General features: G+C 46.0%; 1 protein-coding gene across 3 annotated transcripts; it reads right to left on the minus strand.

Annotated features, from left to right (window-relative positions):
* Window positions 1-2,081: 2,081 nt before the first annotated feature.
* Window positions 2,082-27,338, minus strand: CYP2U1 (cytochrome P450 family 2 subfamily U member 1). 3 transcript variants are annotated; one of them, XR_011378318.1, is made up of 6 exons: window positions 26,645-27,338; window positions 9,841-10,476; window positions 8,218-8,379; window positions 6,995-7,162; window positions 4,591-6,446; window positions 2,082-4,217 (listed from the first exon to the last, which is right to left on the minus strand). XR_011378318.1 is itself a non-coding variant. In XM_008267509.4 (5 exons), exons 1-5 carry the CDS (start codon window positions 27,144-27,146, stop codon window positions 6,268-6,270), a joined length of 1,587 nt encoding a protein of 528 aa, XP_008265731.1. In that variant the 5' UTR covers window positions 27,147-27,338; the 3' UTR covers window positions 4,586-6,267. The 3 variants fall into 3 exon arrangements, 2 of the variants coding, with proteins under 2 accessions (XP_008265731.1, XP_002717221.2); XM_008267509.4 differs by lacking the exon at window positions 2,082-4,217 and having other exon boundaries at window positions 4,586-6,446; window positions 8,218-8,319; XM_002717175.5 differs by lacking the exon at window positions 2,082-4,217 and having other exon boundaries at window positions 4,586-6,446.

Genomic DNA, 27,338 nt, shown 5'->3' on the forward strand with positions numbered 1-27,338 from the left:
CCTATTAGCTGAACTATGTGTTTCTTTTGGATTCACCAGCTTTTCCACTGACACCAGTGTCCTGTTCCAGAATCCGATTTAGGCTATCACTCTGCATTTAGGAATAAATTCTTTTAAAATCTTGCTGCACATTCTTAAATTTCCTCTAGAGAAACTGGAACCCTATTAGGAGAACTATGACAAGCAAATACACTTCCATTGTAGATGCTGACATGCTTACTTGAGTCCTAGAAATTGTAAAACAGAGTAATTCATAAAAAAACATAGATTAGGGGCTGGAGCTGTGGCGCAGCAGGTTAAACTGTCAATTGTGAACCCAGCATCCCATACAAGGAGCACCAGTCAAGTCCCAGCTGCTCTGCTTCTGGTCCAGCTCCCTGCTAATGCACGTGGGGAGGCAGTGGCAGATGGAAATGCTGGCAGGGGCTCACCCCTAGGCAACAAGGGGCTCAGGAAGTAAAAATCTCTTTTCCCTGAGCTGGGGATCTTCTTCCCTACACTTCTGATGGTTTGACCCTTTCTGTTGAAAGAAGCCAGCAATGGACAGGCTAGCAGGAGGAACACATATGAACTTATTGACGCCCACAGTGGCATCACAGGAAGGCGAGCACCCAATAGTCCAGTGAGTTCAGAGGCTCACACACCCTTATTCAGTGGGGGGAGGCAATTTAGAGGGCTTAGTCACTGAATTTTAGGGGCATGATGGGCCCAAAGAACAGATAAGGGATCGATGTGGTGTTTGATTTTCCATCTCTCCCTCTGACATACAAGTTCCATATTCCTTGGTTAATGATACTTCGGCACAAAGACTGAAGGCCACTGGGTAAGCACTTTGGCAGATCCAGTCTTTAAGTGACCAGGCACTTCAGAAGAGCCTCATCCAGCATGCTGATCCCCAAATGCCTACAGCTTATAATAATCAGGAGCCCAAGGTGCCAATTTTGGGGTGCCATTCCTTAGACTCCTTTAACACTGCCTTGTCACAATGGGGTGTATTGATCTACCTAGCTCAGTGCTGGTCATGGACGTTGCTCCTCTGTAACTTGAAGTAATTTACTCTGACAGGCTTGCTTGCTTTTTCTATTTCTTTTCTTTCTTTCTTCCTTTCTTTCTCTCTTTGTTCTTTCCTTTTTTTTTTCTTTCTCTCCCCTCCTCCTTTCTCTTTTTTTTTTTTTTTGTTTTTTTTTGTTTTTTTTTTTTGTTTTTTTTTTTGACAGGCAGAGTGGACAGTGAGAGAGAGAGACAGAGAGAAAGGTCTTCCTTTTGCCGTTGGTTCACCCTCCAATGGCTGCCACGGCCGGCGCGCTGCAGCCGGCGCACCGCGCTGATCCGATGGCAGGAGCCAGGAGCCAGGTGCTTTTCCTGGTCTCCCATGGGGTGCAGGGCCCAAGCACCTGGGCCATCCTCCACTGCACTCCCTGGCCACAGCAGAGGGCTGGCCTGGAAGAGGGGCAACCGGGACAGAATCCGGCGCCCCGACCGGGACTAGAACCCGGTGTGCCGGCGCCGCTAGGCGGAGGATTAGCCTAGTGAGCCGCGGCGCCGGCCCCTCCTTTCTTTTTCTTTCTTTAAGATTAATACACTCATTCGAAAGTTGAAACCACAGAGAAGGAGAGGCAAGAGGCAGAGAGAGGAAGAGGTCATCCACCCTCTGGTTCACTCCCCAAATGGCCACAATGGCCAGGGATGGGCCAGGCTGAAGCCAGGAGCCAGAAGTTTCAGCCAGGTCTCCCACATGGATGCAGAGAACCAAGCACTGTGGGCCATCTTCCACTGCTTTCCCAGGGGCATTAGCAGGGAGTTGGATCAGAAGCAGAGCAGCCAGGACTCGAACCGTTGCCCATATGGGATGCCAGTGCTGCAGGCTGTGTGGCTTTACTCACTATGCCACAGTGCCATCCCCTCTAGGAGGCTATTTTGAAAGAATTATCTTTCTAAAGACCTTGCCTTTTGTTATATTGTGATCATCTCTCTTTGGGGGGATCTGTTTCCTCTTCCATTTTCTAACTTGCCATTTGGTAAAATAAAATTTTGTCCAACAAAGAAAAAAGTATAAAACAAAAAATCCAGAAATGAGAATGTCACAGTTAAAATAAAGTTTAATTAAACCATCAAAAACTGCAAAAGATGAGGATTAAGAGTTAGAGGTTAAGCAGATTTATGAAACAAAATATAATTATTTTTACATTTCAAATAAAGCATGAAGTGCAAAATCATAAAATGCCAACATGTGTGAGAAATGCATTAGCAGTCCTGTCAGTGATTTACCATGGATTATTTTCAAGTACAATAGTTTGAGCCACTGTGCTTATAAAAGTTTCATAAACTTCTAATTTCAACATCTCACAGAAAGCAGAAACTTTTTAAAATCAAGTAAGCTACAAACTCTTTGGTTAGAATTCTGGAAAATGCATGTATAAATTGAAGAATAATAACCTTGATAATACTTATTTATTAGTGCAAGTCAAAAGCATACAGATTTCATATAAGGAACAAACTGTCCTTCCAGAGACACAGGGAGGTCCACACACACATCCACTCATCTGAAGTCTGCAGCTTCTGCATTCACTCAACTCCTCTGCATTTAGCCTGTTCGCTTTGCTTCTGCAGGAAAACAAAAATCCTCAAGGTATCTCAAGATTAGCCTGTACTTCATCTATCTATTTTGAAAATGCCCAATTTCAGTTACAAAAGGCAAAAAAGCAATTTAGTAGATAACACAAAGAATGTAGAGTTAGGAGACCAATTGATACTTGATTTTATAATATCCTCTTTTTTTTCTTCTTTCCCTTGTATTTTAATGAGGCAGGTGTCATTTCCATTTCTGCCTACAAACACAGAAGTCTGCCTAGGAACATGCTAAAGCAAAGGCAAAGTCTGGCTGTGCATTCAACTTGGCCTTGGGCTTCCATTTGTAGGATATGAAGACCTGACTACCTAAGTGTGGGGAATGACAGACGAAGGTGTCAGATGAGGAGGTCTGGCTTCTCCACTGGTCTGACACAGCAGATCTGTCACCCACTGGAGGCCTTTCGAGGTGCAGTGCTCACGTTCAGAGCTCCATCTTCTCTTTTTCATGTAATTCTCAAAGAAGCCACCACTCTGGCTCATTAGCCACACGGACAGCAGCACAGCAGTGTCCATTATTATATGGCTTTGCTTTTCAGGGTTTCCAATGACCCTCAGTCTGTGGTGATTTGAGAATATTACATGGAATATTCCAGAAACAAACAGTTCATACATTTGAAATTGCACGTTGTTCAGAGAAGCATGTTGAGATCTCATGCCATCCCTCCCAGGATGTGCACCATCCCTTTGTCTGGAATATACACACCATAAATGCCAGCCATCACATAATTCCATAGTAACTACACTGGTCATCAAATTGATATCAGCTATCACACTGCATGTGTTCAAGTAACTTCCATTTTATTTAATGGCCCCAAAGTACAAGAGTAGTAATGCTGGCAAATTCATTACAGTATCTATTATAATTGTTCCATTGTCTTATTGTTTTACTCTTTTATCTGTGCCTAATATAAATTAAATTTTGCCCTAGATATGCATCTATAGGGAGAAAATACAGTACATACAGAGAGAACTTGCAGCATTACCCACAGTTTCAGGCATCCACTGGGGCTCTTGGAATGCCTCCCCAAGGATTAGGGGGACTGCTGTAGCTGCTTGCCTCGTTTAGAGAAGCGAGAAGCCCATGGATGTGGCTTAGACTTCGCACTGGAAGCTTACATTTTGTGCTACACTCATATTTAAACAAGTAAGGCGTCATTCTAAGTTTGTTTAAAATGCTTATTGTTAGGATGGGCATTTGGCACAATGGTTAAGATGTCATTTGAATGTCTGCATTGATTCCCAGCTGTGCTTCCAACTCCAGCTTCCTGCTAAGGCACAGCTTGGGAGGCAGTAGGTGATGGGTCAAGTACTTGAGTTTCTGTTATCCATGAAGGAGACCTAGACTGAGTTCCCAGATCCCAGGTATTTGAGGATTGAACCAGCAGATGAGAGCTCAGTCTGCCTCTCTGATAAAATAAAGGTATGCAAGTGCAGTAAAATGGTTGCTTGAAATGATGAACAGGAGTCCAGCATTTAAAACTGGTTTAATTTACATAAATAACACACACTGGTTTCTTATTTTCTTTAAGTAATAAAAATGCAGTGTGTAGTTATTCAAATAGGGTGGACTTTTCCCCTTAAGTACACTTTTTTTTTTTTTTTTTTTTTTTTTTTTTTTTTTTTTTTGACAGGCAGAGTGGACAGTGAGAGAGAGAGACAGAGAGAAAGGTCTTCCTTTGCCGTTGGTTCACCCTCCAATGGCCGCCGCTGCAGCCGGCGCACCGCGCTGATCCTGGCAGGAGCCAGGAGCCAGGTGCTTTTCCTGGTCTCCCATGGGGTGCAGGGCCCAAGCACCTGGGCCATCCTCCACTGCACTCCCTGGCCATAGCAGAGAGCTGGCCTGGAAGAGGGGCAACCGGGACAGAATCCGGCGCCCCAACCGGGACTAGAACCCGGTGTGCCGGCGCCGCAAGGTGGAGGATTAGCCTATTGAGCCACGGCGCCGGCTCTTAAGTACACTTTTAAAAGTCATTCACATGTTGCTTGGGCATCCTCTAAGAACAAAGCTGTGGGGGAAGCAACAGCACAACACCCTCGCATCCAGGGGCTCAGTCTGGGAGGAAGACGGATGCATGCTGCTACGGCACCAGCCATGGGGAGTAGACGGCTACAGATCAAATGGCAGCAGGGCCACGAAGTGGTTCAGAACGTGCGTCCAGTCACAAAGAGCCGTATTCTTGAAACTCAGCAATGGTTCTTTTTAAACTGTGTGCCCTAACGTATCTGAGCCACAGCTCCATCAGCTACAAAAGGGCCCCCTCAATAGAATTTGTGCCAAGAATTACTAAGGCCACAATTACAGCATTAAGTAAGGTGCCAAGATAAGGGAGGGCTCAAAAGTATAGTGGCTCATGGTATCACCATGATGATGACTACATCGAGACTACCACGGGAGAACAAGGGGAAAGGCAGAATTCTGTACAGCATGTGCTCTCTGGGGGCAACGCTGCCATACTGGGCAGGACAGTTCTCCATTGTATGGGACTTCTTTAGCATACTGGCCAATGGCAGCGAAAGGCCAGTAGAACCCCTATCACTATAACCCAAAAATGCATGCATACCTCTCTAGGCAGCACCTAAAAGGGGTTAGTACCCTTGTTGAGAACTGTTTGTTCCAAAGGGGTCTTCTTTATTAAGAAGCCATTTAATTCTCTTAACAGAGAGTAAGCATGCTTTCTTATCTTGGAGAGAATTCAAGCATCAGGCACCTTGTGCCTGGTGGAGGGGAATACTGGAAAGGAATGTTCAGTGGAGCTTGGAGGAAGACTCTTTTCCGATGAATCCCACTATCTAATTCCCCCAGCTCACCATCCAGGGCTCAAGACAAAAGGCAGAGCTGCATCTCTGCAAATGAGCTCTGCAGAAAGGAATTTGCCATGACATGAAGTCGCTTGCTTGTTCAGGTTCACTGTCCATGTAGTTGAAGGGAAAGGTAGACATATAAATTTAGATAATAACTTGATAGGGAATTTTTCAAAATGCTAATTTCTCTTTTTCTTACTATACTGGGCAAGGGTCCGCTGCTTCCCATGTCTACAAAGAATAAGAACTAAAATCATAAACACAAAAATAACAGAACAAATCAAAGAAACTCCATAGAATTTGTGCTGAACCAAGAAGTTCTACCTCCCTCTAATCTGAAGCTACATCCCTCTGTGACCAAATGTTCAAGGCTGAACACCACTTTCACTTTGTCACAGACCTTACTTAACGTTCCAGCAGGAAGATCCTCCACCTGAATGTAATGGCATGTTGGTGCTGTCAGAAAAAGAATCGAGGCAACAGAGCTTCCTTAATGCTGAGAGGTAGAGAGAAGGCAAGTTCTGACCCCCATTTGAGCATGAGTTGCCTGAGGCACTGAGAGACGGGAAGACAGGCTCATGGGTGGAAGCTGCTGTGGCTGAAGTCCCCACCTCTTTGGTAAGTCACAGAAACACATGACTAAGATGGCTGAAGTATTCTGCTGAGGAATCCTCCAAGAGGAACGCGTCCACAGGCTCCACCCCCTCTCGTCTCTCTCTGAGTCCAGCTGGATCCGCGGAGCTGCTGGATCCATTGTTGGGTGCAGTGGGAACAGTCTGCTAACAAGGGCACACATTTACGTATCTGTGTACCATCTCTTCCTGGAGATGCTCTTTATCTCTTGGATATGATTACATTAAATGGATGTGGGGCTAAAGTTAGACCGAATCTTCCAGTCAGGACGGGTTTCTCAGAATCCTTTGGTAGAGCAAATTTGAAACTCTGCATTAGGCTCACAAACATCAAGAATAATTCCATCTTTGCCAGCTGCTCTCCCATACATACCCGCTTCCCTAAAATGAGATCAGAAGTCAGAATTATGACCCCATTCCTCTTCTTATTTAAAACAGTATAATTTATATGCAATATGTAAATTGAATGTTTTAAATGCAGATATAGTTTTAAAATAAAGTGGCCACATATACCTAATAGACTTCCACAGGATATGTGCATCAGAATTTTACATATCAGTTCACATTTTAACTCCTACACATAAAAATCTATCTCATCAAGGACAGGAACTGCAGACAGATACAAAGCAGCAGCTACCCTGTCTCTTCCAAGCCTATTTACCATTTTCCCTCACTCTTAGCTGGAAGATTAAAGGGGAAAAGCCAGATCAGAATCTCTGAAGTCTTCTTTTTCTATAGAAAAATTTTAAAATTGCTTTTCAAATCTGAAATGGACACTGTGGAAGTACCTTCTCTAAATGATTTCTCTCTTCTCTTACAATAGGTTGGCAAGAAAGAAATATTTTTAAACCAACAACATGAAATATCAAAAGATTGCTTTTGTTCCTTTTTTAAATTATGTCATTAAAAACAATTAAACTTTAACCAACCTATCCCAAAAGGAATAAAGGTCTCCTTCTTGATAAGCTGTCCTTGATCATCCAGAAATCGACCAGGGTAGAAATCATCTGGTTTCTCCCAAATGGCTGGATCTCTGTGTACGGACCACAGGTTGGGTATAATCACTGTGCCTTTGGGAATGGTGTACCCCTGGAGCACTACCAAACAAAGAAACACAGTATTATTCAACACACTTTTACCAACCGTTCTCTGTCAGAAAGAGAAATCTGGTTATCTACCTAGCATCTTACATTGGCTAAGGCTAAACTTCAAGATCCAAGATCTTACCAAGTGACATCTTTCTCCCCACCCCATCCCAGGATGCAGCTTGGGGATGCTCTGTTGACTGTTGGGTTGATGAGCTAAATCAAACCATAAGAGCATTACAATGAAGACACTGAAACAGAAACAGTAGGGAAGTAACCTTTTCCTATGAATTACAGAGTCCTAAGATATACATAACCCAAATGTCCTTTATGTTCACAACAATATGACAAAGATGTAAACTGTGGTAAAGGGATGTGTGTAGGGATGTGGTCAACCCTGGCTGACACCAGCTGACAAGTAAATGTGCAGTTTAGACAATGCCCCAAAGATACTGGATACATTATCTTTTAGCATTTTTGTATCTGCATTAAAAAAAATAAAACCTGCTAAGTAATCCAGCGTCAAGTAAAAGCAACTGTCATCTACACAAATTCAAGGCCACGGAATTCTGGGTTGTTTCTAGAGAAGGTACACTCCTTGTTAATAGAGATAACAAGGAGAATCTGGACATGGCCAAGTGGGCAGATCTCACTGTAAGTGACTCTGGAATCAGATGGGCCCCTTCTAACTCTTTGATATTTATGCTTTGCTTACAGAATTTAAAAAAATTGAAATAGGATAATTTCCAGCTCAAAGTCTCACTTCCACATTTAGACTAGCTCTTCTGACTTCTGTGAAGAAGACAGCAAAGCACTTTTGCTAACTCAAGTTTTTTCTGCCAACACAGCTGATTTACCCTGTGGCACGGGTGGCTTTGCCAATCTAAGCGTGCAGGCTTTGAAAGTCAGGATGGGCTTAATCAAACCAAGCAGTGCTGGAACGCCAGTTCAACTGATAATGCTCACGTGGCACAAGCCTCAATCAAACGGTCGGCACATCGCTCACTCCTGGCTGCAGGGTCTATGTGTCCTTCAAGGGAACTGCAGGGAGTAGGCCCTGGACTCACCTGTTTCCTCAGAGGTCATGTGAGGGATGGCGAGCGGCACCACCGCGGTCAGCCTCTGCACCTCCATGATGGCGGCTTCTGTGTAGGGCATCTGGGCCTTGTCTGTGAGGGAAGGGGCTCGGTCAGGACCAATGACCCTTTCAATTTCTTCACGAACCTTTTCTATACAAAAAGCAAAGAACAAATCAGGAGTAAGTCTGGGAGAGAGTCAAGCCTGCTTTCTTATGCACACTTCACCACCTGTACACAACCAGTGAGCTGGCAGTGCAGGCTGAGTGGGCCTCAGTGAAGTGCAGCATGGGTCAGTAATCCAAGCAGAGACAGTGGGCCCCCCAGCCAGGAAGGCAGCCTCTCATCACCTTGATTTTGAGCCCAGTGAGACATGTGTTAGACTTCTATTCCATAGAGCTGTGAGACAGAAAGTCTGGGCTGGGGGGCAGATATGTAGACAAGTAGTTAACATGGCAGGTAAGACTTAGTCTGTGTCCCACATCAAAGTGCCTGGGTTTGACACCCATCTCCAGCTCCTAACTCCAGCCTCCTGCTAACGCAGACTCTGGGAGGCAGCAGTGATGGCTCAAGTAGCTGGGTTTCTACCACCCACACAGGAGACCTGGATTGACTTCCAGCTCTCAACTTGGGTCCCAGCCCAGCCCCATTGATTCTGGGCCTTTGAGGAGTGAACAGTGGATGGGAGTTTTCTTTCTCTGTCTCAAAACAAACAAACAAAAAAACCAGAATTCTTTAAAAATTAAAAAAAAAAGTTCACATTGTTTTCAGCTATGTTTGGTGTACTTTTTTCTTAAAAACGTATTTATTTATTTGAAAGGCAGGGTGACAGAGAGGGAGAGACACAGAGGAGATCTTCCATCTGTGGATTCATTCCCCAAGTGTCTGCAATAGCTAGGCCTGGCCAGGCTGCAGCCAGGAACCAGGAGCTTCATGTAGGTCTCCTACATAGATGCCAGGGACCCAAGTACTTGGGCCATCATCTGCTGCCTTCCAGGAAGGTGCATTAGCAGGAAGCTGGATCAGAAGCGGAGGTGGGACTCGAGCCTAGGCACTCAACTCTGGAATGCAGGCTTCCCAAGTGGCAGTTTAACATACTGCACCACACACCCACCTCTGGAAATTTCTTCTAACAGCAATGGAAACCAATGCACCGCCCTTGCCTCTGGTTTTCTACTCTGAAATGCCACTGGTGTTCACTATCTGCGGGGATGGATGTGGCAGAGGTAAGTGTGTGACCTTGTGCTAGTTACACAACTTCTCTGAGTCTCTGATCTCCATTTTCCAAAGAAGCTGAAGGGGTGTAAGTGGGCATTATGATGCCCTTCAGTTCCACAATGCTCTTCTCAAAAGGTCTTTTATCATCATTTCATATCAAAGTGGAGATTTCATATCAAAGTGGAACTGTGAAGATTACAGCAGGGGCCAACAAGTTATGACATTAATCCTACTGTCTAGAAACTTGGGGTTTCACGGTTAGCATCTTAGCAACACTCTGTGCTGTTCAGAATGATGACATTGCTTAGTGCCAGGAGCCACTAGGGCACTGAGGTTGCAAACCCTAATTTATGTAACCTGGTTTTGCCACAAATAAAGGACAATTCCAAGAATTACCTTGTACATCGGGGTTTAGTGACATATACAGCAGGCACCAAAGCAAAGAGTTAGTTGTGGTATCAGTCCCAGCAATGAAGAGATCCCCAATGATATAAAATAAGTAATCTTCATTAAAACTACTGTTGCTGTTGTTTTTCCTCTCTTCTTCTGTGTGGAGAAGGTACATGTCTATGAAGTCCTGAGGGTTCTCTCTATCCAGAGACTCTTGATGGTCTTTGATGATTTTCTTAAGGAAACTGGTTATATCCTTTTCAATTTGTCTCAATTCTTTAAATGGCCCAAAAGGAAGGTAATAAAACCAGGAGCATATATTGATCAGGAGGAGCTGGCTGTGCAGGCAGATTTCCAACCCTCGGGACATGAAGTCAAGCATTCTCTTAAACTCACTATTGGTGTAGTCAAAGCGTTGGCCAAAGCACAAGGAGCAAATGATGTTGGAGACGGCATTGCTGACAATGGGGAAAGGGCTGAAGGGGGATTCTCCATGCTTCTGCATTTCCTCTTTCACATATTTAAACTCCTCAATAATCTTGGGCTCCAGGCTAAGCTTTCCTAAGCCAAAGTGCCGAAGAGTTGAGTGAGAGAACTTCCTCTGTTGCCTCCAGACGGGACCGTAATGCGCAAACACAATCCCTGCAAGAGGAGCCAGGAAAGGAAGGTGAGAGACACCAAAGCCTGCTAACACTGGATCGGATCTAACACGGCACACAGCCACTTCTGCACCAGTGGTCAAGCAGAATGACTAGAAAAACTTAGGTATCAAGATGGGAAATGTGTCAAATAACAACAAAAATCTCAGGCACTTTAAATGAGAAAAACTGGCTATAAAGATAACTCCTAGTGAAATGAAAAACGAGTTTCAGTTTCCAAAGTCAGTGAACAGTTCAAAATCTTGTATTTCAGAAGAGTGACTCTAGGTTTAGAAAATCCTTCAGGCCAGATACAACATTTTTTTTTTTTTTTTTTTTTTTTTTTTGACAGGCAGAGTGGACAGTGAGAGAGAGAGAGAGAGAGAAAGGTCTTCCTTTGCCGTTGGTTCACCCTCCAATGGCCGCCATGGCCAGCGCGCTGTGGCCGGCGCACCGCGCTGATCTGATGGCAGGAGCCAGGAGCCAGGTGCTTTTCCTGGTCTCCCATGGGGTGCAGGGCCCAAGCACCTGGGCCATCCTCCACTGCACTCCCGGGCCACAGCAGAGAGCTGGCCTGGAAGAGGGCAACCGGGACAGAATCCGGCGCCCCGACCGGGACTAGAACCCGGTGTGCCGGCGCTGCTAGGCGGAGGATTAGCCTAGTGAGTCGCGGCGCCGGCCTCAGATACAACATCTTTTAAATACCCATTTTCTAAACTTTCCGAACAGACGGCTATGTATGGTAACTGACACGATTGCAGAGATCGTATGCTTGTACTCACCATTAAAATCTCAGCTCCTCGTAACAGCGCTAGGTACAAAGCAGGGACTTGTGTGTTATTAGCTGAATAACTGAATAACCCAGTTGGATTGGAACCATTCCAACCTATGTCTAGAACCTAATAACAAGTCAACAGCCCTAATTTACAAGCATACTCGTTAGGGTCATCCACAACTACAGCTTATTTGATGCTAGCTCATAAACTCTCATCACCAAATGCAACAAAATCACTCCAAGATGATGTATAGAATTCTTCCCAATTGTCCTTTGTTTCCTGATGCCCATTTCATTCTATTTTCCCATGGTGTGCTTTAAGATTTCAGCCAGTGTGCCCTTCCTTCCACATTATTGCTGAATGCATGCTACCTGCCAGCTTCGAGGGTACAGAGTAATGAGCCTATTCTATAGTTAAGTCTCCTCACATTCTTTAACAGTTCCCTCAAATGTCTTTCATTATAAACACCTGTGTGCTCCGAAGCATCCGATAATCCCTCAGTTCTATTTTCCTCCTCTGAGTCTTCCAAATGCTTGCTTCAATCTGCAGTGCTTGGTCTGCAGGCCATCAGGGTTGTGACTTCCATTTGTCAACAGTTAGGAATGTTCTTAGACTCTTCTGCATTGGAACTCATTGCCTGAACTCCACACTTTTTTCTTCTTTGCTTCACTACATCATTTTTTAAAAAGAATTATTTTTTATTTATTTGAAAGGCAGAGTTAGAAAGAAAGAGGGGGAGAGGGGGAGAGGGGGAGAGGGAGAGAGGAGGGGGAGAGAGAAAGAAAGAGAGAAAGAGAGAAAGAGAGAAAGAGAGAAAGAGAGAGAGAGAGAGAGAGAATATGAATCTTCTATCCACTGGTTCACTCCCCAAATGGCCACAACGGCCAGGGCTGTGCCAGACTGAAGCCAGGACCCCAGAGCTTTCTCATGGTCCTGATGAATCACATCTTCTAGTAATTTCCAAAACAGAAGGCACATGTGGCTATGATATTTTAAAGATAATTTTTTAAACTGCTGAATTTTGTTGCCTATGATGTATTTTTTAAAAAACTGCATATTCATGAATGAAAATAGCCAGTTTCTTTTCTCATGCTGTACTTGTTTGAGTATGCTGTTTCTTAAAATGAGTCTGGGTTGTTTTCTTTTTTGCTGAAAGGATTTATCAAAAACTGGAATGACATGTTCCTCTTTTCCTTTAGGTTGATTCTATTCTTCTTCTTCTTCTTCTTCTTTTTTTTTTTTTTTTTTTTTGACAGGCAGAGTGCACAGTGAGAGAGAGAGACAGAGAGAAAGGTCTTCCTTTGCCGTTGGTTCACCCTCCAATGGCTGCCGCGGCTGGCGGCTGTGGCCAGCGCACCGCGCTGATCTGATGGCAGGAGCCAGGTACTTATCCTGGTCTCCCATGGGGTGCAGGACCCAAGGACTTGGGCCATCCTCCACTGCACTCCCTGGTCACAGCAGAGAGCTGGCCTGGAAGAGGGGCAACAGGGACAGAATCCGGCACCCCGACCAGGACTAGAACCCAGTGTGCCGGTGCTGCAAGGCAGAGGATTAGCCTAGTGAGCTGCGGCACCGGCCGATTCTATTCTTCTAATGTATATGTTGGCTATTACTTTTCAGACATCTAATAAATAACTGAAAGCTTTATATTTTCCTCTGGGTACCATTTTAGCTACAATCGCCAAGAATTGTTTATGTATATTTTCATTATTTAGCTTTTAAAATTTTTTTATTAAGAGCTTTCTTTTCTACCTGGGTTAATTTGTCTTATTAACTTTTCATATTGATAAGTTTTGCTTCATAGCCTAGTATGTAGCCAATTTTAAGAAAATTCCCAGATAAAGTTGGGAGGAATATTTACCTAAGAAATTTTGGAGTATAGAATTCTATGTTGGTTATACAAGACCTGGTAATGGAATTAAATCTTCTCTATCCTTAAAAATTTTTTATCTGCTTAATTGTTTAACCATTCAAATACTTATGCTAAGATATTTTCCTATAGGGACCGATGCTGTGGCATAGTGGGTAAAGCTGTGGCCTGCAGTGCTGGCATCCCACCTGGGTGCTGATTGGAGACCTGGCTGCTCCACTTCCAATCCAGCTCCCTGCTAATAGCCTGGGAAAGCAGTGGAAGATGGCCAAAGTGCTTGGGCCTTGCACCCACATGAGAGACCCAGAAGATGGTCCTGGCTCCTGGCTTTGGATTGCCTGAGCTCTGGTTGTTGTGGCCATTTGGGGAGTAGTGAACTGGGAGACCAAAGACCTCTCTTTCTCGGCTGGCGCCACAGCTGACTTGGCTAATCCTCCGCCTGAGGCGCTGGCACCCCGGGTCCGGTTGCTCCTCTTCCAGTCCAGCTCTCTGCTGTGGCCCGGGAGGGCAATGGAGGATGGGCCAAGAGCTTGGGCGCCTGCACCTGCATGGGAGACCAGAAGGAAGCACTGGCTCCTGGTTTCAGATCGGCGCAGCGCCGGCCATAGCGGCCATTTGGGGAGTGAACCAACCGAAAAGACCTTTCTCTCTGTATCTCTCTCTCTCTAACTCTGCCTGTCAAAAAAAAAAAAAAAATCTCTCTTTCTCTGCCTCTGCTTCTCTATAACTCTGCCTTTCAAACAAATAAATATCTTTATATATATATATTGCTATAACAATGGATTTGTTCATTTCTCTTGGAAGTTCTGTAAGGTTTTGCTATGTAGATATATAGTGCTACAGCTATATACCATTATACCTGTTATCTATATATTTCTCTGTGTTGTCAGTTACACAGATGCTAGATGACATGGTTAGGTACAGTCAAGCTTACAATTATTCTATCTTCCTGTTTTTACAGTAATGTCTCCTTTTTTTCCACATTTATTTATTTATTTGAAAGACAAAGTTGGAGAGAGAGAGATCATCCATCCACTGGTTCACTTCCCATATGATTCAATGCCCAGAGCTGGGCCAATCCCAAGCCAGGAGCCAGGAGCTTCATTTGAGTCTCCTACGTGGGTGGCAAGGGCACAGACACTTGGGCCATCTTCTGCTGCTCTCCCAGGTACATCAGCAGGGAGCTGGATTGAAAGTGGAGCAACCAGAACTCAAAGCAGTGCCCATATGGGTGGCAGCAGCCTTATCGGCTATGCCACAGCACTAGCCCCTCTCCTTAACAAGGAAGCAGGACTTACAGTATGCTTTGTCAGACAGACACTAGCTTTCCTTTTTTAAATATTTTCTTCATATAACCTTTCCTTTCTTTCACATTGAGCTTTTCTGCATCATTAGGTTTGGGGCTATATCTCTTTTTTGTTTATTTGTTTTTTTTTTTAACTTTTATTTAATGAATATAAATTTCCAAAGTACTGCTTATGGATTACAAAAAAAATGGCTTCCCCCCATAACTTCCCTTCCACCCGCAACCCCCCCACTCCCTCTCCCCTTCCATTCACACCAAGATTCATTTTCAATTCTCTTTATATACAGATCAACTTAGAATATATTAAGATTCCAAAAGTTTGTACCCACACAGAAACACAAAGTGAAAAATACTGTTTGAGTGCTAGTTATAGCATTAAATCACAAAGTACAGCACATTTAAGATAGAGGTCCTACATGAGGAGTAAGTGCAGAGTGACTCCTGTTGTTGACTTAACAAATTGACACTCTTGCTTATGGCGTCAGTAATCACCCTAGGCTCTTGTCATGAGTTGCCAAGGCTATGGAAGCCTTTTGAGTTTGCCAACTCTGATCATATTTAGACAAGGTCATAGTCAAAGTGGAAGTTCTCTCCTCCCTTCAGAGAAAGGTACCTCCTTCTTTGATGGCCCATTCTTTCCACTGGGATCTTACTCGCAGAGATCTTTCATTTAGGTAATTTTTTTTTTTTTTTTTTTTTTTTTTTTTTGCCACAGTGCTTGGCTTTCCATGCCTGAAATACTCTCATGGCTTTTCAGTTGGATCCGAATGCCTTACGGGCTGATTCTGAGGCCAGAGTGCTATTTAGGACATCTGCCATTCTATGAGTCTGCTGTGTATCCCACTTCCCATGTTGGATCATTCTTCTTCTTTTTTTTTTTTTTCCAATCAGTTAGTATTTTCGACATTAGTCTTGTTTATGTGATCTCTTTGGTTCTTAGTCCTATCATTATGATCAATTGTGAACTGAAATTGATCACTTGGACTAGTGAGATGGCATTGGTACATGCCACCTTGATGGGATTGAATTGGAATACCCTGTATGTTTCTAACTCTACCATTTGGGGCAAGTCTGATTGAGCATGTCCCAAATTGTACATCTCTTCCCTCTCTTATTCCCACTCTTATATTTAACAGGGATCACTTTTCAGTTAAGTTTCAACACTTAAGAATAACTGTGTATTAATTACAGAATTCAACCAATAGTATTAAGTAGAGCAACCAAAAAAAAAATACTAAAAGCGATAAAGTACTAAGTTGTTCATCAACAGTCTGGATGGGGTATATCTCTTAAAAAGTCATATAATTGGATTTTTAAAACTCTAATCCAGCAATCTGTCCTTTAGTCAAAAAGTAGAATCATTTTCATATTTATTATAGTTACTAATTTACTTCTATATATTGTTTTGACCCTTCAATTTGTCTACTACATTCATTTTCTCCTTCTTGCCTTTGAGAAGTAAGGTGATGCTCATCCTTACCTTTTTTTTGGATTATTCAGAAAAATTTGATTATCTGCTTATTGGCAAAGTTGTTTCATATACATTTAGTAGGCATTAGAGGTTCTATGTATTGTTCTTTTTGCTAGCAAAAAATGTTGAATCATCTTTCCTGTCTGCATTTCTGAATTATTAATTGGAACACTTTCCTTGACACGTCCACATCATTTGGTTGCTCCATATCTTGGGTCAATAACGATAGTGGTAGATCAGTGGAGGGAAGAGGGACGCATCATTTCTAGGTGCAGTTCAGGCCTCGTAGCAAGAGTCACAGCAGAGCACACGTGGAGCAGGAGCCGACCTGGACAATGTTGTCAAAGGAGGAGCAAAACAGAAACAGGTTGACAAATCTGGGGGTCATGAGGCAAGACTTGAGCTGGTCCCTTTGTGGGTGAGCCAAGGAGACAGCCCCAGAGACCTGAGTCACTGAGATCCTGGGGAGACAGCCAGTGGGAAGGGTGGGGGCTCACCCTTACTTTATAACTTGCTTACTCAGTGTCTAGTTTAGCAGTCAGCAAACTGCCACCTATGGGTCAAATCCAGCCTGCTGCCTCCAAGAGTATGCATCAGCAAGAAGCTTGAATCTGGAATGGGGCCAGGATTCAGACCCAAGAACTCCAAACGGGATGCAGGGCGCCTAGGTGGTGCTTTAATTTCTGCACCAAATGCTCATCCTGCTGCCTCTTTGTGTGGCCATGGCGAAGACTAGCTTTTTACATTTACAAATGGCGGAGGAAAAATAAAAAGAATATGTTGTGATATTGGGGGTGGCATTGAGGTACAGTGAGTTAAGCTGCCACCTGCGACACTAGCATCACATAGGAGCACCAATTTGAGTCCCAGCTGTTCCACTTCCAATCCAGCTCCCTGCTAATGCACCAGGGAAAGCAGAAGATGTACAAGTACTTGGGTCCCTGCCACCCATGTGAGAGACCTAGATTGAGTTCCAGGCTTCAGCCTGGCCCAGCCTAGGCTATTGGGGTTAGTTGAGAAGGGAATTAGCAAATGGAAGATACCTCTTTCTCTCTCTCTTTCTCTCTCTCTCTTTCCTCCTCCCCCTTTCTCCCTCTCCCTCTCCTGCCCTCCTATCTCTCCCTCTTTCTCTGTAACACTGCCTTTCAAATAAATACTTTTTAAAAAGAATACTCTGTGATATGTAAAAATCACATGAAATTCAAGTATCAGGGCCTACAGTTTAACCAGAATGCAGGCATTTAATGAGCTATTCTGATTTGCTGGTACTATGTCTATCACTGTTTTTGCATTAAAAAGGCAGAGACCAGTAGTTGTGAATTAGATGGGGGGGGGCACATCTTCTGTGCCAGGGCACAGGTGAAGACAAGCTTCCTTGCTGTCTTTTGGTGGGAGTTCTGGGTCTAACTTTCATCTAGAGTAAAGCCTTTAGAAGCACTTTTCATCTTGCATGGTGCCAGGACCTAGCTCTTTGTCCCCCTTCCTGCACTGTGGCCAGGAGGTCACTACAATCCAAGGATCTCCAGAGCCTCCGGGTGTGGTGAGGCAACAGGGCGACCTACACTTTGTATGCATTTCTGCAGCTCCTTCCTGTGTCCTGTGACGGCTGGCACCTCTGATTTCCGAGCCTTCAGGGATTCTGCAGGATCACTGGGGGACTGGTTCTCATACTGTGCTCTCACACCCAATGTATTGCCCACCCCTGTAGGCTCTAATACGCCACTTGCCAACGCTACATCCCCCTTTTGTCTTCAGATGTGGTGCAGAATTATAGATGTCCCTTCATTTCATCATGAATGGCCCATGTGCTTCTGTGAGAAGTTGCTCTTGCATGCTGTGTGTTAAGACAAAGAAGGAATGGGAGCGTCTTAACCACTCCTGAAACCAGAACTCTCCCTTCATTTAATAAAGTCTCATAACCTATTTCCTAGGCAACTGAAGCTTGCTCCCTCCTCCTGCCTTTAACCACAGCCAACTCTTCTGCTGCAGCACACTCAGAGGCTGGTATGGCTGGGCCTCCTTCTCTCTTCCCAGGTAGATGTGGTATTTCACACGGACTACAACATTTGACACCAATTCTAACTACCCATTCACTATTTAAGATATTACACATGGTGTCTCTTCTTGGTCTTGTTCTCCAAAAACTTCATATTCCCCTGGTAGGCCCTGGGTCTGCATTTTCTACTCCCTAGATTTTAAACTACATATTTGTATTTGAGAAATACACATAGCAAAGTGCCTTTTTTCCCTAGCATCTATTTAGAGTCCCCTAGGTGTCAGGTACTAAAACACAGGAACTGAAAAGGCACAGTCCCTGTTCTCAGGATCCTTACTGTCTCATGAAGACCTGGAAAAGCCAACACGTCATCCAGGCTGTTGTGTGCTCAGGTGTCAGCAGGTGCAATGCAAGCCAAGGAGGCAGCACCACACCTGCTGGGGCAGGCGGCACTCCTCAGGAGAGAGCAGTCAAGCTGACAATTCACTGGTTAACAGCGATGTGTTGAAGGCACATTTTAATAAGGATGGGCTAAACTACCTGTAGGGGGAAATCAGGTTTGGAGAAGCAAAGGAAGGCATGGCGGATGTTCAGAAAGGAGGCTAATATATCTGAAAACTGGTTTTTTTTTTTTGAATTTTCATTTTATTTGGAAGGTAGACACACACACACACACACACACACACACAGGGAGAGAGAGAGAAAGAGAAAGAGAGAGCGAGCAAGCGCGCGCTTGTATCCAGTGGTTCATTCCCCAAATACCTGCATTAGCCAGCGCTGAGCCAGGATGAGCCAGGAGCCCAGAATGGGATGAGAGATGCCATCTATTTTCGTGAGCTTGCTCCCTGACAGGGTGATTAGTTGAGGGACTGAGTGATCAAAGGGGGATTGGCCAGCCTATCTCATCTCTTTGCAACAGTGCTTAGTCTCCCAAGTGTATGGCAGGAACCCAAATACCTAAGCCATCACCCGCTGCCTACCAGGGTGTGCATTAGCAGGAAGCTGGAATCAGAGGCTGAGCCTGGACTTGGACCCAGGCCCCTGGTATGGGATGTGGGTGACCTGAGCAGCATCTTAACAGCTGCACCAAACACTCCTCACCCAACCCCAGAACTGGGCTTTTGATGTTGAACTGAGAGCAAAGAAGTGCAAGAGAGAAGAGGTGACCAGTCTGGCAGTACCTGAGCATGCAAGGTCTCGAGGCAGGGAGAGAATCAACGGCCTCAGGGTTACAAGCTGTACAACACAGGGGAGCCAGAACAGCTCAGGATCCTGGGTGTCCAGGCATATCCCATGGCATACTGACACCTCCGCTCTGTGGCCTCGAAAGCAACGCTATTCATGGATACACAAGAAAGCATCGCTTCAGGAAGAACAACACTGCAATGTTAAGAATGGCCCTGCAGCAAAAATCAAAGCTCTTTTGGGTAGGAATGATAAAAATTCACTCTCAAACTGGTTCATAAAAAAGGGCCAGTTAGACTACGGAACCAAAGAGCAGTAAGGGCAGGGTACCGCCACTGCACAAAGGCGAAATGCCACAGAACACTTGTCCCCAGGCCTCGTCTTCTCTTCTCCCTGCCCACCTGACTTCCTTCTTTCAAACCAGCTTTCCCACGAACCTGGATCCATCTTAAGAGGCCTATTCTCCCAGTTTCAACATCAGAGAGAATATCCCTCTATTTTCTAGGTCTGCCTTGGAGAACTGTAGGGAAGGATTCAAATAATTCACTTACCCAACAGGGATACCGATTTGAGACACCTTATTTGTGACTTGAAGTTTCCAGACCATGCCAAGACACAAATTCTTATTCAAAAACAACATGAGGATAGATGATAACTATCGTTTTGATATGAATTCTTGAGTTAGCCCACAGTCCAAGCACTGTTGCAAAGAGATAAATTGGTTGGTCAAGGCCGGTGCCGCGGCTCAATAGGATAATCCTCCGCCTTGCAGCACCGGCACACTGGGTTCTAGTCCCGGTTGGGGTGCCGGATTCTGTCCCGGTTGCCCCTTTTCCAGGCCAGCTCTCTGCTGTGGCCAGAGAGTGCAGTGGAGGATGGCCCAAGTGCTTGGGTCCTACACCCCATGGGAGACCAGGAGAAGCACTTGGCTCCTGCCTTTGGATCAGTGCGGTGCGCGGGCAGCAACGCGCCAGCCGCGGCAGCCACTGGAGGGTGAACCAACGGCAAAAGGAAGACCTTTCTCTCTGTCTCTCTCTCTCACTGTCCACTCTGCCTGTCAAAAAAAAAAAAAAATTGGCTGGTCAGTCCCCTTTTCATCAGTGAATCCCTCAACTAATCCCCATGTGAGGGAGCAAGTTCATGAAAGAGATGGCATCTCTCATCCCAGCCACAGTTCCTGTGAGCAGGGGTGTTGTGGGGGATCCAAAAGAGATGATCTTGTCAGAGGACTTGACAGGTCTAGTTAGCTGACACATAGAAGCCCACGTCCAACTAAATAAACTACAGGCAAATCGAATAAAACGGAACCTCACAAAGGAATATTATATAGCTCTGAAGAACTTCACAGGACAATATTCAATAATATGGAGGAATGTTCACCACACTAAGTGGTAGAAGCAATTTTAAAGATTATAAAGCATATGATTCCATTTTATGACATCAAATGTACTTTTAAAAATATCTGTACGTAGAGAAAAAAGACTTAAAGGTAATAAACAAAATAACCATCTCCAAATTATGTTGATCATAGATGATTTTAAATGCCTTTTTTCCTTAACCATGTTTCATGCTTTTCCAATAATAAATGTACATATAAAAATGTATAACATATTAATTCAATTCTATATTGATGGCATATTTGTTTTCTACCTAATAAAGCAGGGCAAATGCTGTACACTAACTACATTATACTTCTCTTCCACATAATCATAGACATGTTACTTTTAGTGGATATTCCGTTTTGATGTGAGCATCAAATACCTATTTCACTACATGTTCAATTAACTTTATTCTGTTTCAAGCTCTCCAAATGCAGGGCCAGCATTGCAGCAAAGTGGGTCAAGCCACTGCCTGCAACACTGGCATCCCATATGGGTTCCAGTTCAAGACCTGGCTGCCCCATTTCCAATCTAGCTCCCTGCTAATGCGCCTGGGAAAGCAGTAGAATATGGTCCAAGTGCTTGGGTCCCTATAACCATGTGGGAGACCTGGAAAAAGCTCTGGACTTCTGGCTTTGGCCTGGCACAGCCCAGGCCATTGTGGACATTTGGGGAGTGAACCACAGGATGGAAGCTCTCTGTCTCTTCCCTCTCTGTAACTCTTTCAAACTAAAAAATAAATAAATAAAAAATTCTCCAAATGAACTTTCCTGTTCCAATTATCTTCATTTCCTAATTTCATTCCATACCTTGTTCCCCTGTTAGGTAGTCAAAACTGGGGACCAGCACTGTGGTGCAGTGGGTTAACGCCTTGGCCTGAGTGCCAACATCCCATTTAGGTGCCATTTCAAGATCTGGCTGCTCTACTTCCGATCTAGCTCTCTGCTATGGCCTGGGATAGCAGAAGATGGCCCAAGTCCTTGGGCCTCTGTACCCGCAAGGGAGGCCCAGAGGAAGCTCCTGGCTCCTGTGTGCTGGCTTCAGATCGGTGCAGCTCTGGTCGTTGTGGCCATTTGAGTCAAAGGGAGCACATAAACAAGTCCAGTACCTGCTAACACTAACCGATAGAATAAATAAAGGGGAGAGTGATCCAACATGGGAAGTGAGATACTCAGCAGACTCATAGAATGGCAGATGTCCTAAATAGCACTCTGGCCTCAGAATCAGCCCTAAAGGCATTCGGATCTGGCTGAAAAGCCCATGAGAGTATTTCAGGCATGGAAAGCCAAGACACTCTGGCAAAAGATCTCTGTGAGTGAGATCCCAGTGTAAAGAACAGGTCATCAAAGAAGGAGGTACCTTTCTCTGAAGGGAGGAGAGAACCTCCACTTTGACTATGACCTTGTCTAAACAAGATAAGAGTTGGAGAACTCAGAGGGCTTCCATAGCCTTGGAAACTCATGACTGGAGCATAGGGAGATTACTGATGCCATAGACAGGAGTGTCAATTGGTAAAGTCAACAACAGGAGTCACTGTGCACTTACTCCTCATGTAGGATCTCTGTCCTTAATGTGCTGTGCGTTGAGATTTAACGCTATAACAAGTACTCAAACAATATATTTCACTTTGTGTTTCTATGGGGGTGCAAACTGTTGAAATCTTTACTTAATGCATACTAAACTGATCTTCTGTAAAAAAAAAAAAAAGAAATTATCAATTCCCAACTTGACTCTCACTGGGATTAAACATGACAATAGGTCTGATCTGATTTCATCATCATTTAAAAAAAATCATCTATTATTTTTCACTTTATGTTTCTGTGTGGGAGCAAACTGTTGAAATCCTTACTTAATGTATACTAAGCTGATCTTCTGTATATTAAGATAATCGAAAATGAATCTTGATGTGAATGGAAGGGGAGAGGGAGTGGGAAAGGGGAGGGTTGTGGGTGGGAGGGACGGTATGGGGGGAAGCCATTGTAATCCATAAGTCGTACTTTGGAAATTTATATTCATTAAATAAAAGTTAAAAAAAATGATAGGAGCTGGTGCTGTGGAGGAGTAGGCTAATCTACCTATGGTGCTGGCATCCCATATGGGTGCCAATTCTAGTCCTGGCTGCTCCACTTCCAATCCAGCTCTCTGCTTATGGCCTGGGAAAGCAGTAGAAGATGGCCCAAGTCCTTGGGTTCCTGCACCTATGTGGGATATCCAGAAGAAGTTCCTAGATCCTGGCTTCAGATTGACTCAGCTCCAGCCATTGCGGCCAGTTGGGGCGTGAACCAGTGGATGGAAGACGCTTCTCTCTGTCTCTCCCTCTTCTGTAACTCTGTCTCTCAAATAAATAAAATCTTTAAAAATATTGTAACAAAAGAAATAGTTCCATTGAAAAAGACCTCAATTACCTACACTGCCTTATTCAAACGATCTGTTCTCTATTCCAGGCTAATCCCACACATATTTTCTTTATGCCATATGGTTCTTGCTTTGTATTAAGTTGTCAAACATCTTCAACAGCCACAGAAATTTCTCACATTAATTCTTTTACAGCATGTTTAGCTAACACATACTCACTACAGCAGCATTGCCTTAGAAACCCTGTTTCTTCGGGGAATACTGAAGTACCAAGTTACCCCAGGATCTCATCTTTTTCCTAAACAAAGACAGATCTAATAATAAGCAGTGCTCCTACTATTGCTTACAAATGCCCTGGTAATATATTTTCAATGAAACAGAAGCTACCAGGAAGCCTTCCGAAAACTTTTATTAAGAGTTGGGTATTGTAGTATTAAGCTGTCAAAGATGAAAATCTAGAAGCAGGTGTTTGACACCAGTTGAGACATCTGCATGGCATATCAGAGCTGTTGGGTTCGGTATCCTGTTTGGGTCCTGACTCTAGCTTCCTGCTAATGCAGACCCTGGGAGACACTGGTGATGGCTGAAGTGATTACATTACCACCACCTACCTTGGAGACCTGCACTGAACTCCTGGCTATTGAATTCTGCCCCAGCAGGGGGCTATTGCAGGCATACCCAGAAAATGGGGGAATGTGTTTTCTCTCTAATAAAAAAAAAAATAAGTGGGCCTACAGTGTTTGACCGGATGAACAAAACCTCTGCCCTCAGGGGCCGGTGCTGTGGTGTGGCAGGTTGGGCCATAATCTGTGATGCCCGCCTTCCATATGAGCACCACTTCCCATCCAGCTCCCTGCGATGCACCTGGGACGGCAGCAGAAGATGGCCCAAGTGTTTGGGTCCAAGTGCTTGAGCCTCATGTGAGAAACCTCGATGGGGTTCCAGGCTCCTGGCTTTGGCCTGGCCCAGCTCTGGCCATTGTGGCCATTTCAGGGAGTGAACCAGCGGATGGAAGATCTGTCTTTCTCCTCTCTCTCTAATTCTGCCTTTCAGGTAAATAAATCAATCTTTAAAAAAATAATCTCTGCCCTTATAGAGCTCATATGCCAGGGGTGGGTGGGAACAGGCTAAATACTTTCCAAGGTCTAATGACTGATATATGAGTGAGATAAAATACAGTATGGCTCTGGGCAGCGACTGAAATAAGACTGAAAGGTGACAAAGATGACAGCCACTGAAAAGCTATTCCACACCCAGGGATGACAAATGCAGTAGCCCAAGGCAGGCCCAGTCTTGGCAGCAATCAGCTGTCTGGAGCAGGAAGGCCAGGTTGAGTTGTGCAAGTGAGAAAGAGTGGAAAGACAAAGTCAGAAAGACTGGCAGAGGCTGCTCCTTTAGGGCACAGTGGGTCCAAGTAAGGAGTCGGGAAGCAATTGGTTCCAGTGGGAGAGTGACATGGTTGATCTGTGAGTCTTTAAGACTGGCTGCAGGCCGGCGCCGCGGCTCACTAGGCTAATCCTCCGCCTAGCGGCGCCGGCACACCAGGTTCTAGTCCCGGTTGGGGCGCTGAATTCTGTCCCGGTTGCCCCTCTTCCAGGCCAGCTCTCTGCTGTGGCCAGGGAGTGCAGTGGAGGATGGCCCTGGCCCAAGTGCTTGGGCCCTGCACCCCATGGGAGACCAGGAGAAGCACCTGGCTCCTGGCTCCTGCCATCGGATCAGCGCGGTGCGCCGGCCGCAGTGCGGCGGCCATTGGAGGGTGAACCAACGGCAAAGGAAGACCTTTCTCTCTGTCTTTCTCTCTCACTGTCCACTCTGCCTGTCAAAAAAAAAAAAAAAAAAAAAAAGACGACTGGCTGCAGAGGAGAAAAGACTGGAGCCAGCCAGGCAGCCAGTTAAGAAACGTAAGTATCAGCTGAGAAGTGAACAGTAAGGGGGCAGGCAGAGGAGATGGATGGATGAAGGCTACAGGTCTGCAGCAGGCACGGACAAGACTTGTAGGCTGACTGGAAGGAGACAGATGGACAAGTGGTTTCAGAGAAGGGAAGTCCATCCACCCGGTGCGCAGAGAAACATGGCAGAGGGCACATTCCCAAAGAGGTGACATGTAGGCACCATCTTAAAAGCAGGCATGGGAAAACAAAAGTACCGCTGAGGTTGTGGAGCAACTGAACGCCGTGTGCATTAGTGGTGGGAATGTAAATATGGTAGTTGCCACTGAAAAAGAAACGGTGTTCTCAAAAACCAACCATAGAATTACCGTAGGATCAAGCGATTCCACGCTTAGGTACACGCCCCCAAGGAACTGAAAGTGGGGACTTAACCAGATAATTTGTACATATAAAATATAGTATCTTGGCCATCGCCGCGGCTCAACAGGCTAATCCTCCGCCTAGCGGCGCCGGCACAACAGGTTCTAGTCCCGGTTGGAGCACCGGATTCTGTCCCAGTTGCCCCTCTTCCAGGCCAGCTCTCCGCTGTGGCCAGGGTGTGCAGTGGAGGATGGTCCAGGTGCTTGGGCCCTGCACCCCATGGGAGACCAGGAGAAGTACCTGGCTCCTGCCTTTGGATCAGCGCGGTGCGCCGGCCACAGCGCGCTGGCCGCGGTGGCCATTGGAGGGTGAACCAACGGCAAAGGAAGACCTTTCTCTCTCTCTCTCTCTCTTTCTCTCTCTCACTGTCCACTCTGCCTGTCAAAAAAATAAAAAATAAAAAAATATATAGTATCTTAACCACATATAAGTGCATGGCATGTTGGTGGTAGGGAGGTACACTGTCATTGCTATGCAAGCATGCACCCACAAAACCCTTTTCATTTTGCAAAACTGTACCCATTAAAAAAATCACTTTCCATTCTCCCCAGCCCCTGGCTACCACTGTGCTTTCCGGCTCTATGAATTGCACTGTCCTAGGGACCTGGGGATTTGTAAGTGAAATTATGCAGTATTTGCCCTTTTGTGACTGATGAATTGCACTAAGTGTAATGTCTTTAAGCTTCATCAGTGTTGTAGCCTGTGTGAGAATTTCCTTCTGAAGACTAAGACATGCACTGGATCTATACATACCTTGTGTGTGTGTGTCTCACATTTTGTTTAGCCCTTCAACCATTGTTCCACACGTGAGTGTTTCCACCTTTTGGCTGCAGTGACTAACACAGCAAGGAACATGGATGTGAGTGACTCATACCCAGAAGTCTAGAACCTCTGCCAGCCAATAAGCAACGGAGAAGACTAATAAACAAGGGGGCAAGGCTGGAAACAAGGTAAATCCCAGGGCAGCAGATAACACGTTTCCCAGATGTAAACTGGCCCCGCTTAGATGTTCACACGCTGAATCCCCAAGGTCGCGAGAACCAGTGCCCCCCAGTGCCCGAGGCTTGCTTCCTGGGCTTTCAGGAAACTGTCTTAAACTTTTGCACTTAAAATGAACAAACCGAAAAGCATCCTTCCAACACTGCCACCGTTTCTCTTCAGGGTCACGGGCTGCAGAGTGTGGCCTCGCCTGGGGAGGAGGGACTAGCCGTGGGATGGAACCTGGCTTCACACCAGTGCTCCTTCCTCACACCCATTACCCTCCTTTAACTTCTGGGGTGTGTGTGTGTGTGTGGGGGGGGTCCCACTTCAGATCTTGAGGAGTCACGCATCCGTCAAAGCTCGACGAGATCCTGAAGGTACCGGGAAAAGTGGGGCGCAGCCACCACCACCAACGCCCCTGGGGACAGGACGCAGGTGTGAGGCCGGCGGGGCGCGCCAGGAACCGCTAGCCCCCAGCGCACCTGGAGCCCCGTGCGCCGCCCTCGAGCGTCAATCAACACAGCCGGCGACCGGGCGCACTCACCCTTCTCCTTGGTCACGATGGAGATGAGCGGCACCCGCGGCCGGTCGCTGAAGACCTCGGCCTGCTGCACTAGCGCCTCGCGCACGCTGTGGAAGTCGCTGAGCACCACCACCAGATAGTGGCCGATGAAAAAGCTAAAGATGTTGCCATACACGCGTGCCAGATTAGCCAGGAACACCTGCGGGTCCAGGCCCGTGGGACCCATCCCTGCGGCCCTCGCCGGTCGGCGAATCCAGCCCTGACGCCACAGGAAGGGTGGTACCAGGACGTGGCCGATGTTGCCCACCAGCGGCCAGGGCGCGGGCCCGGGAGGGATGCCCCGCATTCGGTGCCGCCGCCGCTGCCAGCTCTGGCCGAGCAGTGCCAAGAGGCCGCCCAGCAGTAGCAGCAGCAACGCGCCGCCGCTCGCGTCCAGCCGCAGCAGCCCAGGAGACGCGCGCAAGAGGCGCACAGGCCAGGGCGCGTCCTCGGCCGGGGGCTGCGGCGGCCCCGGGGAGGCCATGGCGAGGGCCTGGACCTGGAGGCACCTTCACTGACCTAGGCACCAGAGCCGATGCCCGCCCCCGCCCGCGGCTACCGGCCAGGCGCTGCAAGGTCGGGGGCGGAGACGAGGGCGGAGCGGATTGGCTGCTCCCTGCGCACTACCCCCGCCCCCTCCAGGCCGCCCCGCCCCCGGGCCCCGGGGACGTATTCG

Source organism: Oryctolagus cuniculus, chromosome 8 (genome assembly GCF_964237555.1).
Source record: "Oryctolagus cuniculus chromosome 8, mOryCun1.1, whole genome shotgun sequence".
Lineage (NCBI taxonomy): Eukaryota > Metazoa > Chordata > Mammalia > Lagomorpha > Leporidae > Oryctolagus > Oryctolagus cuniculus.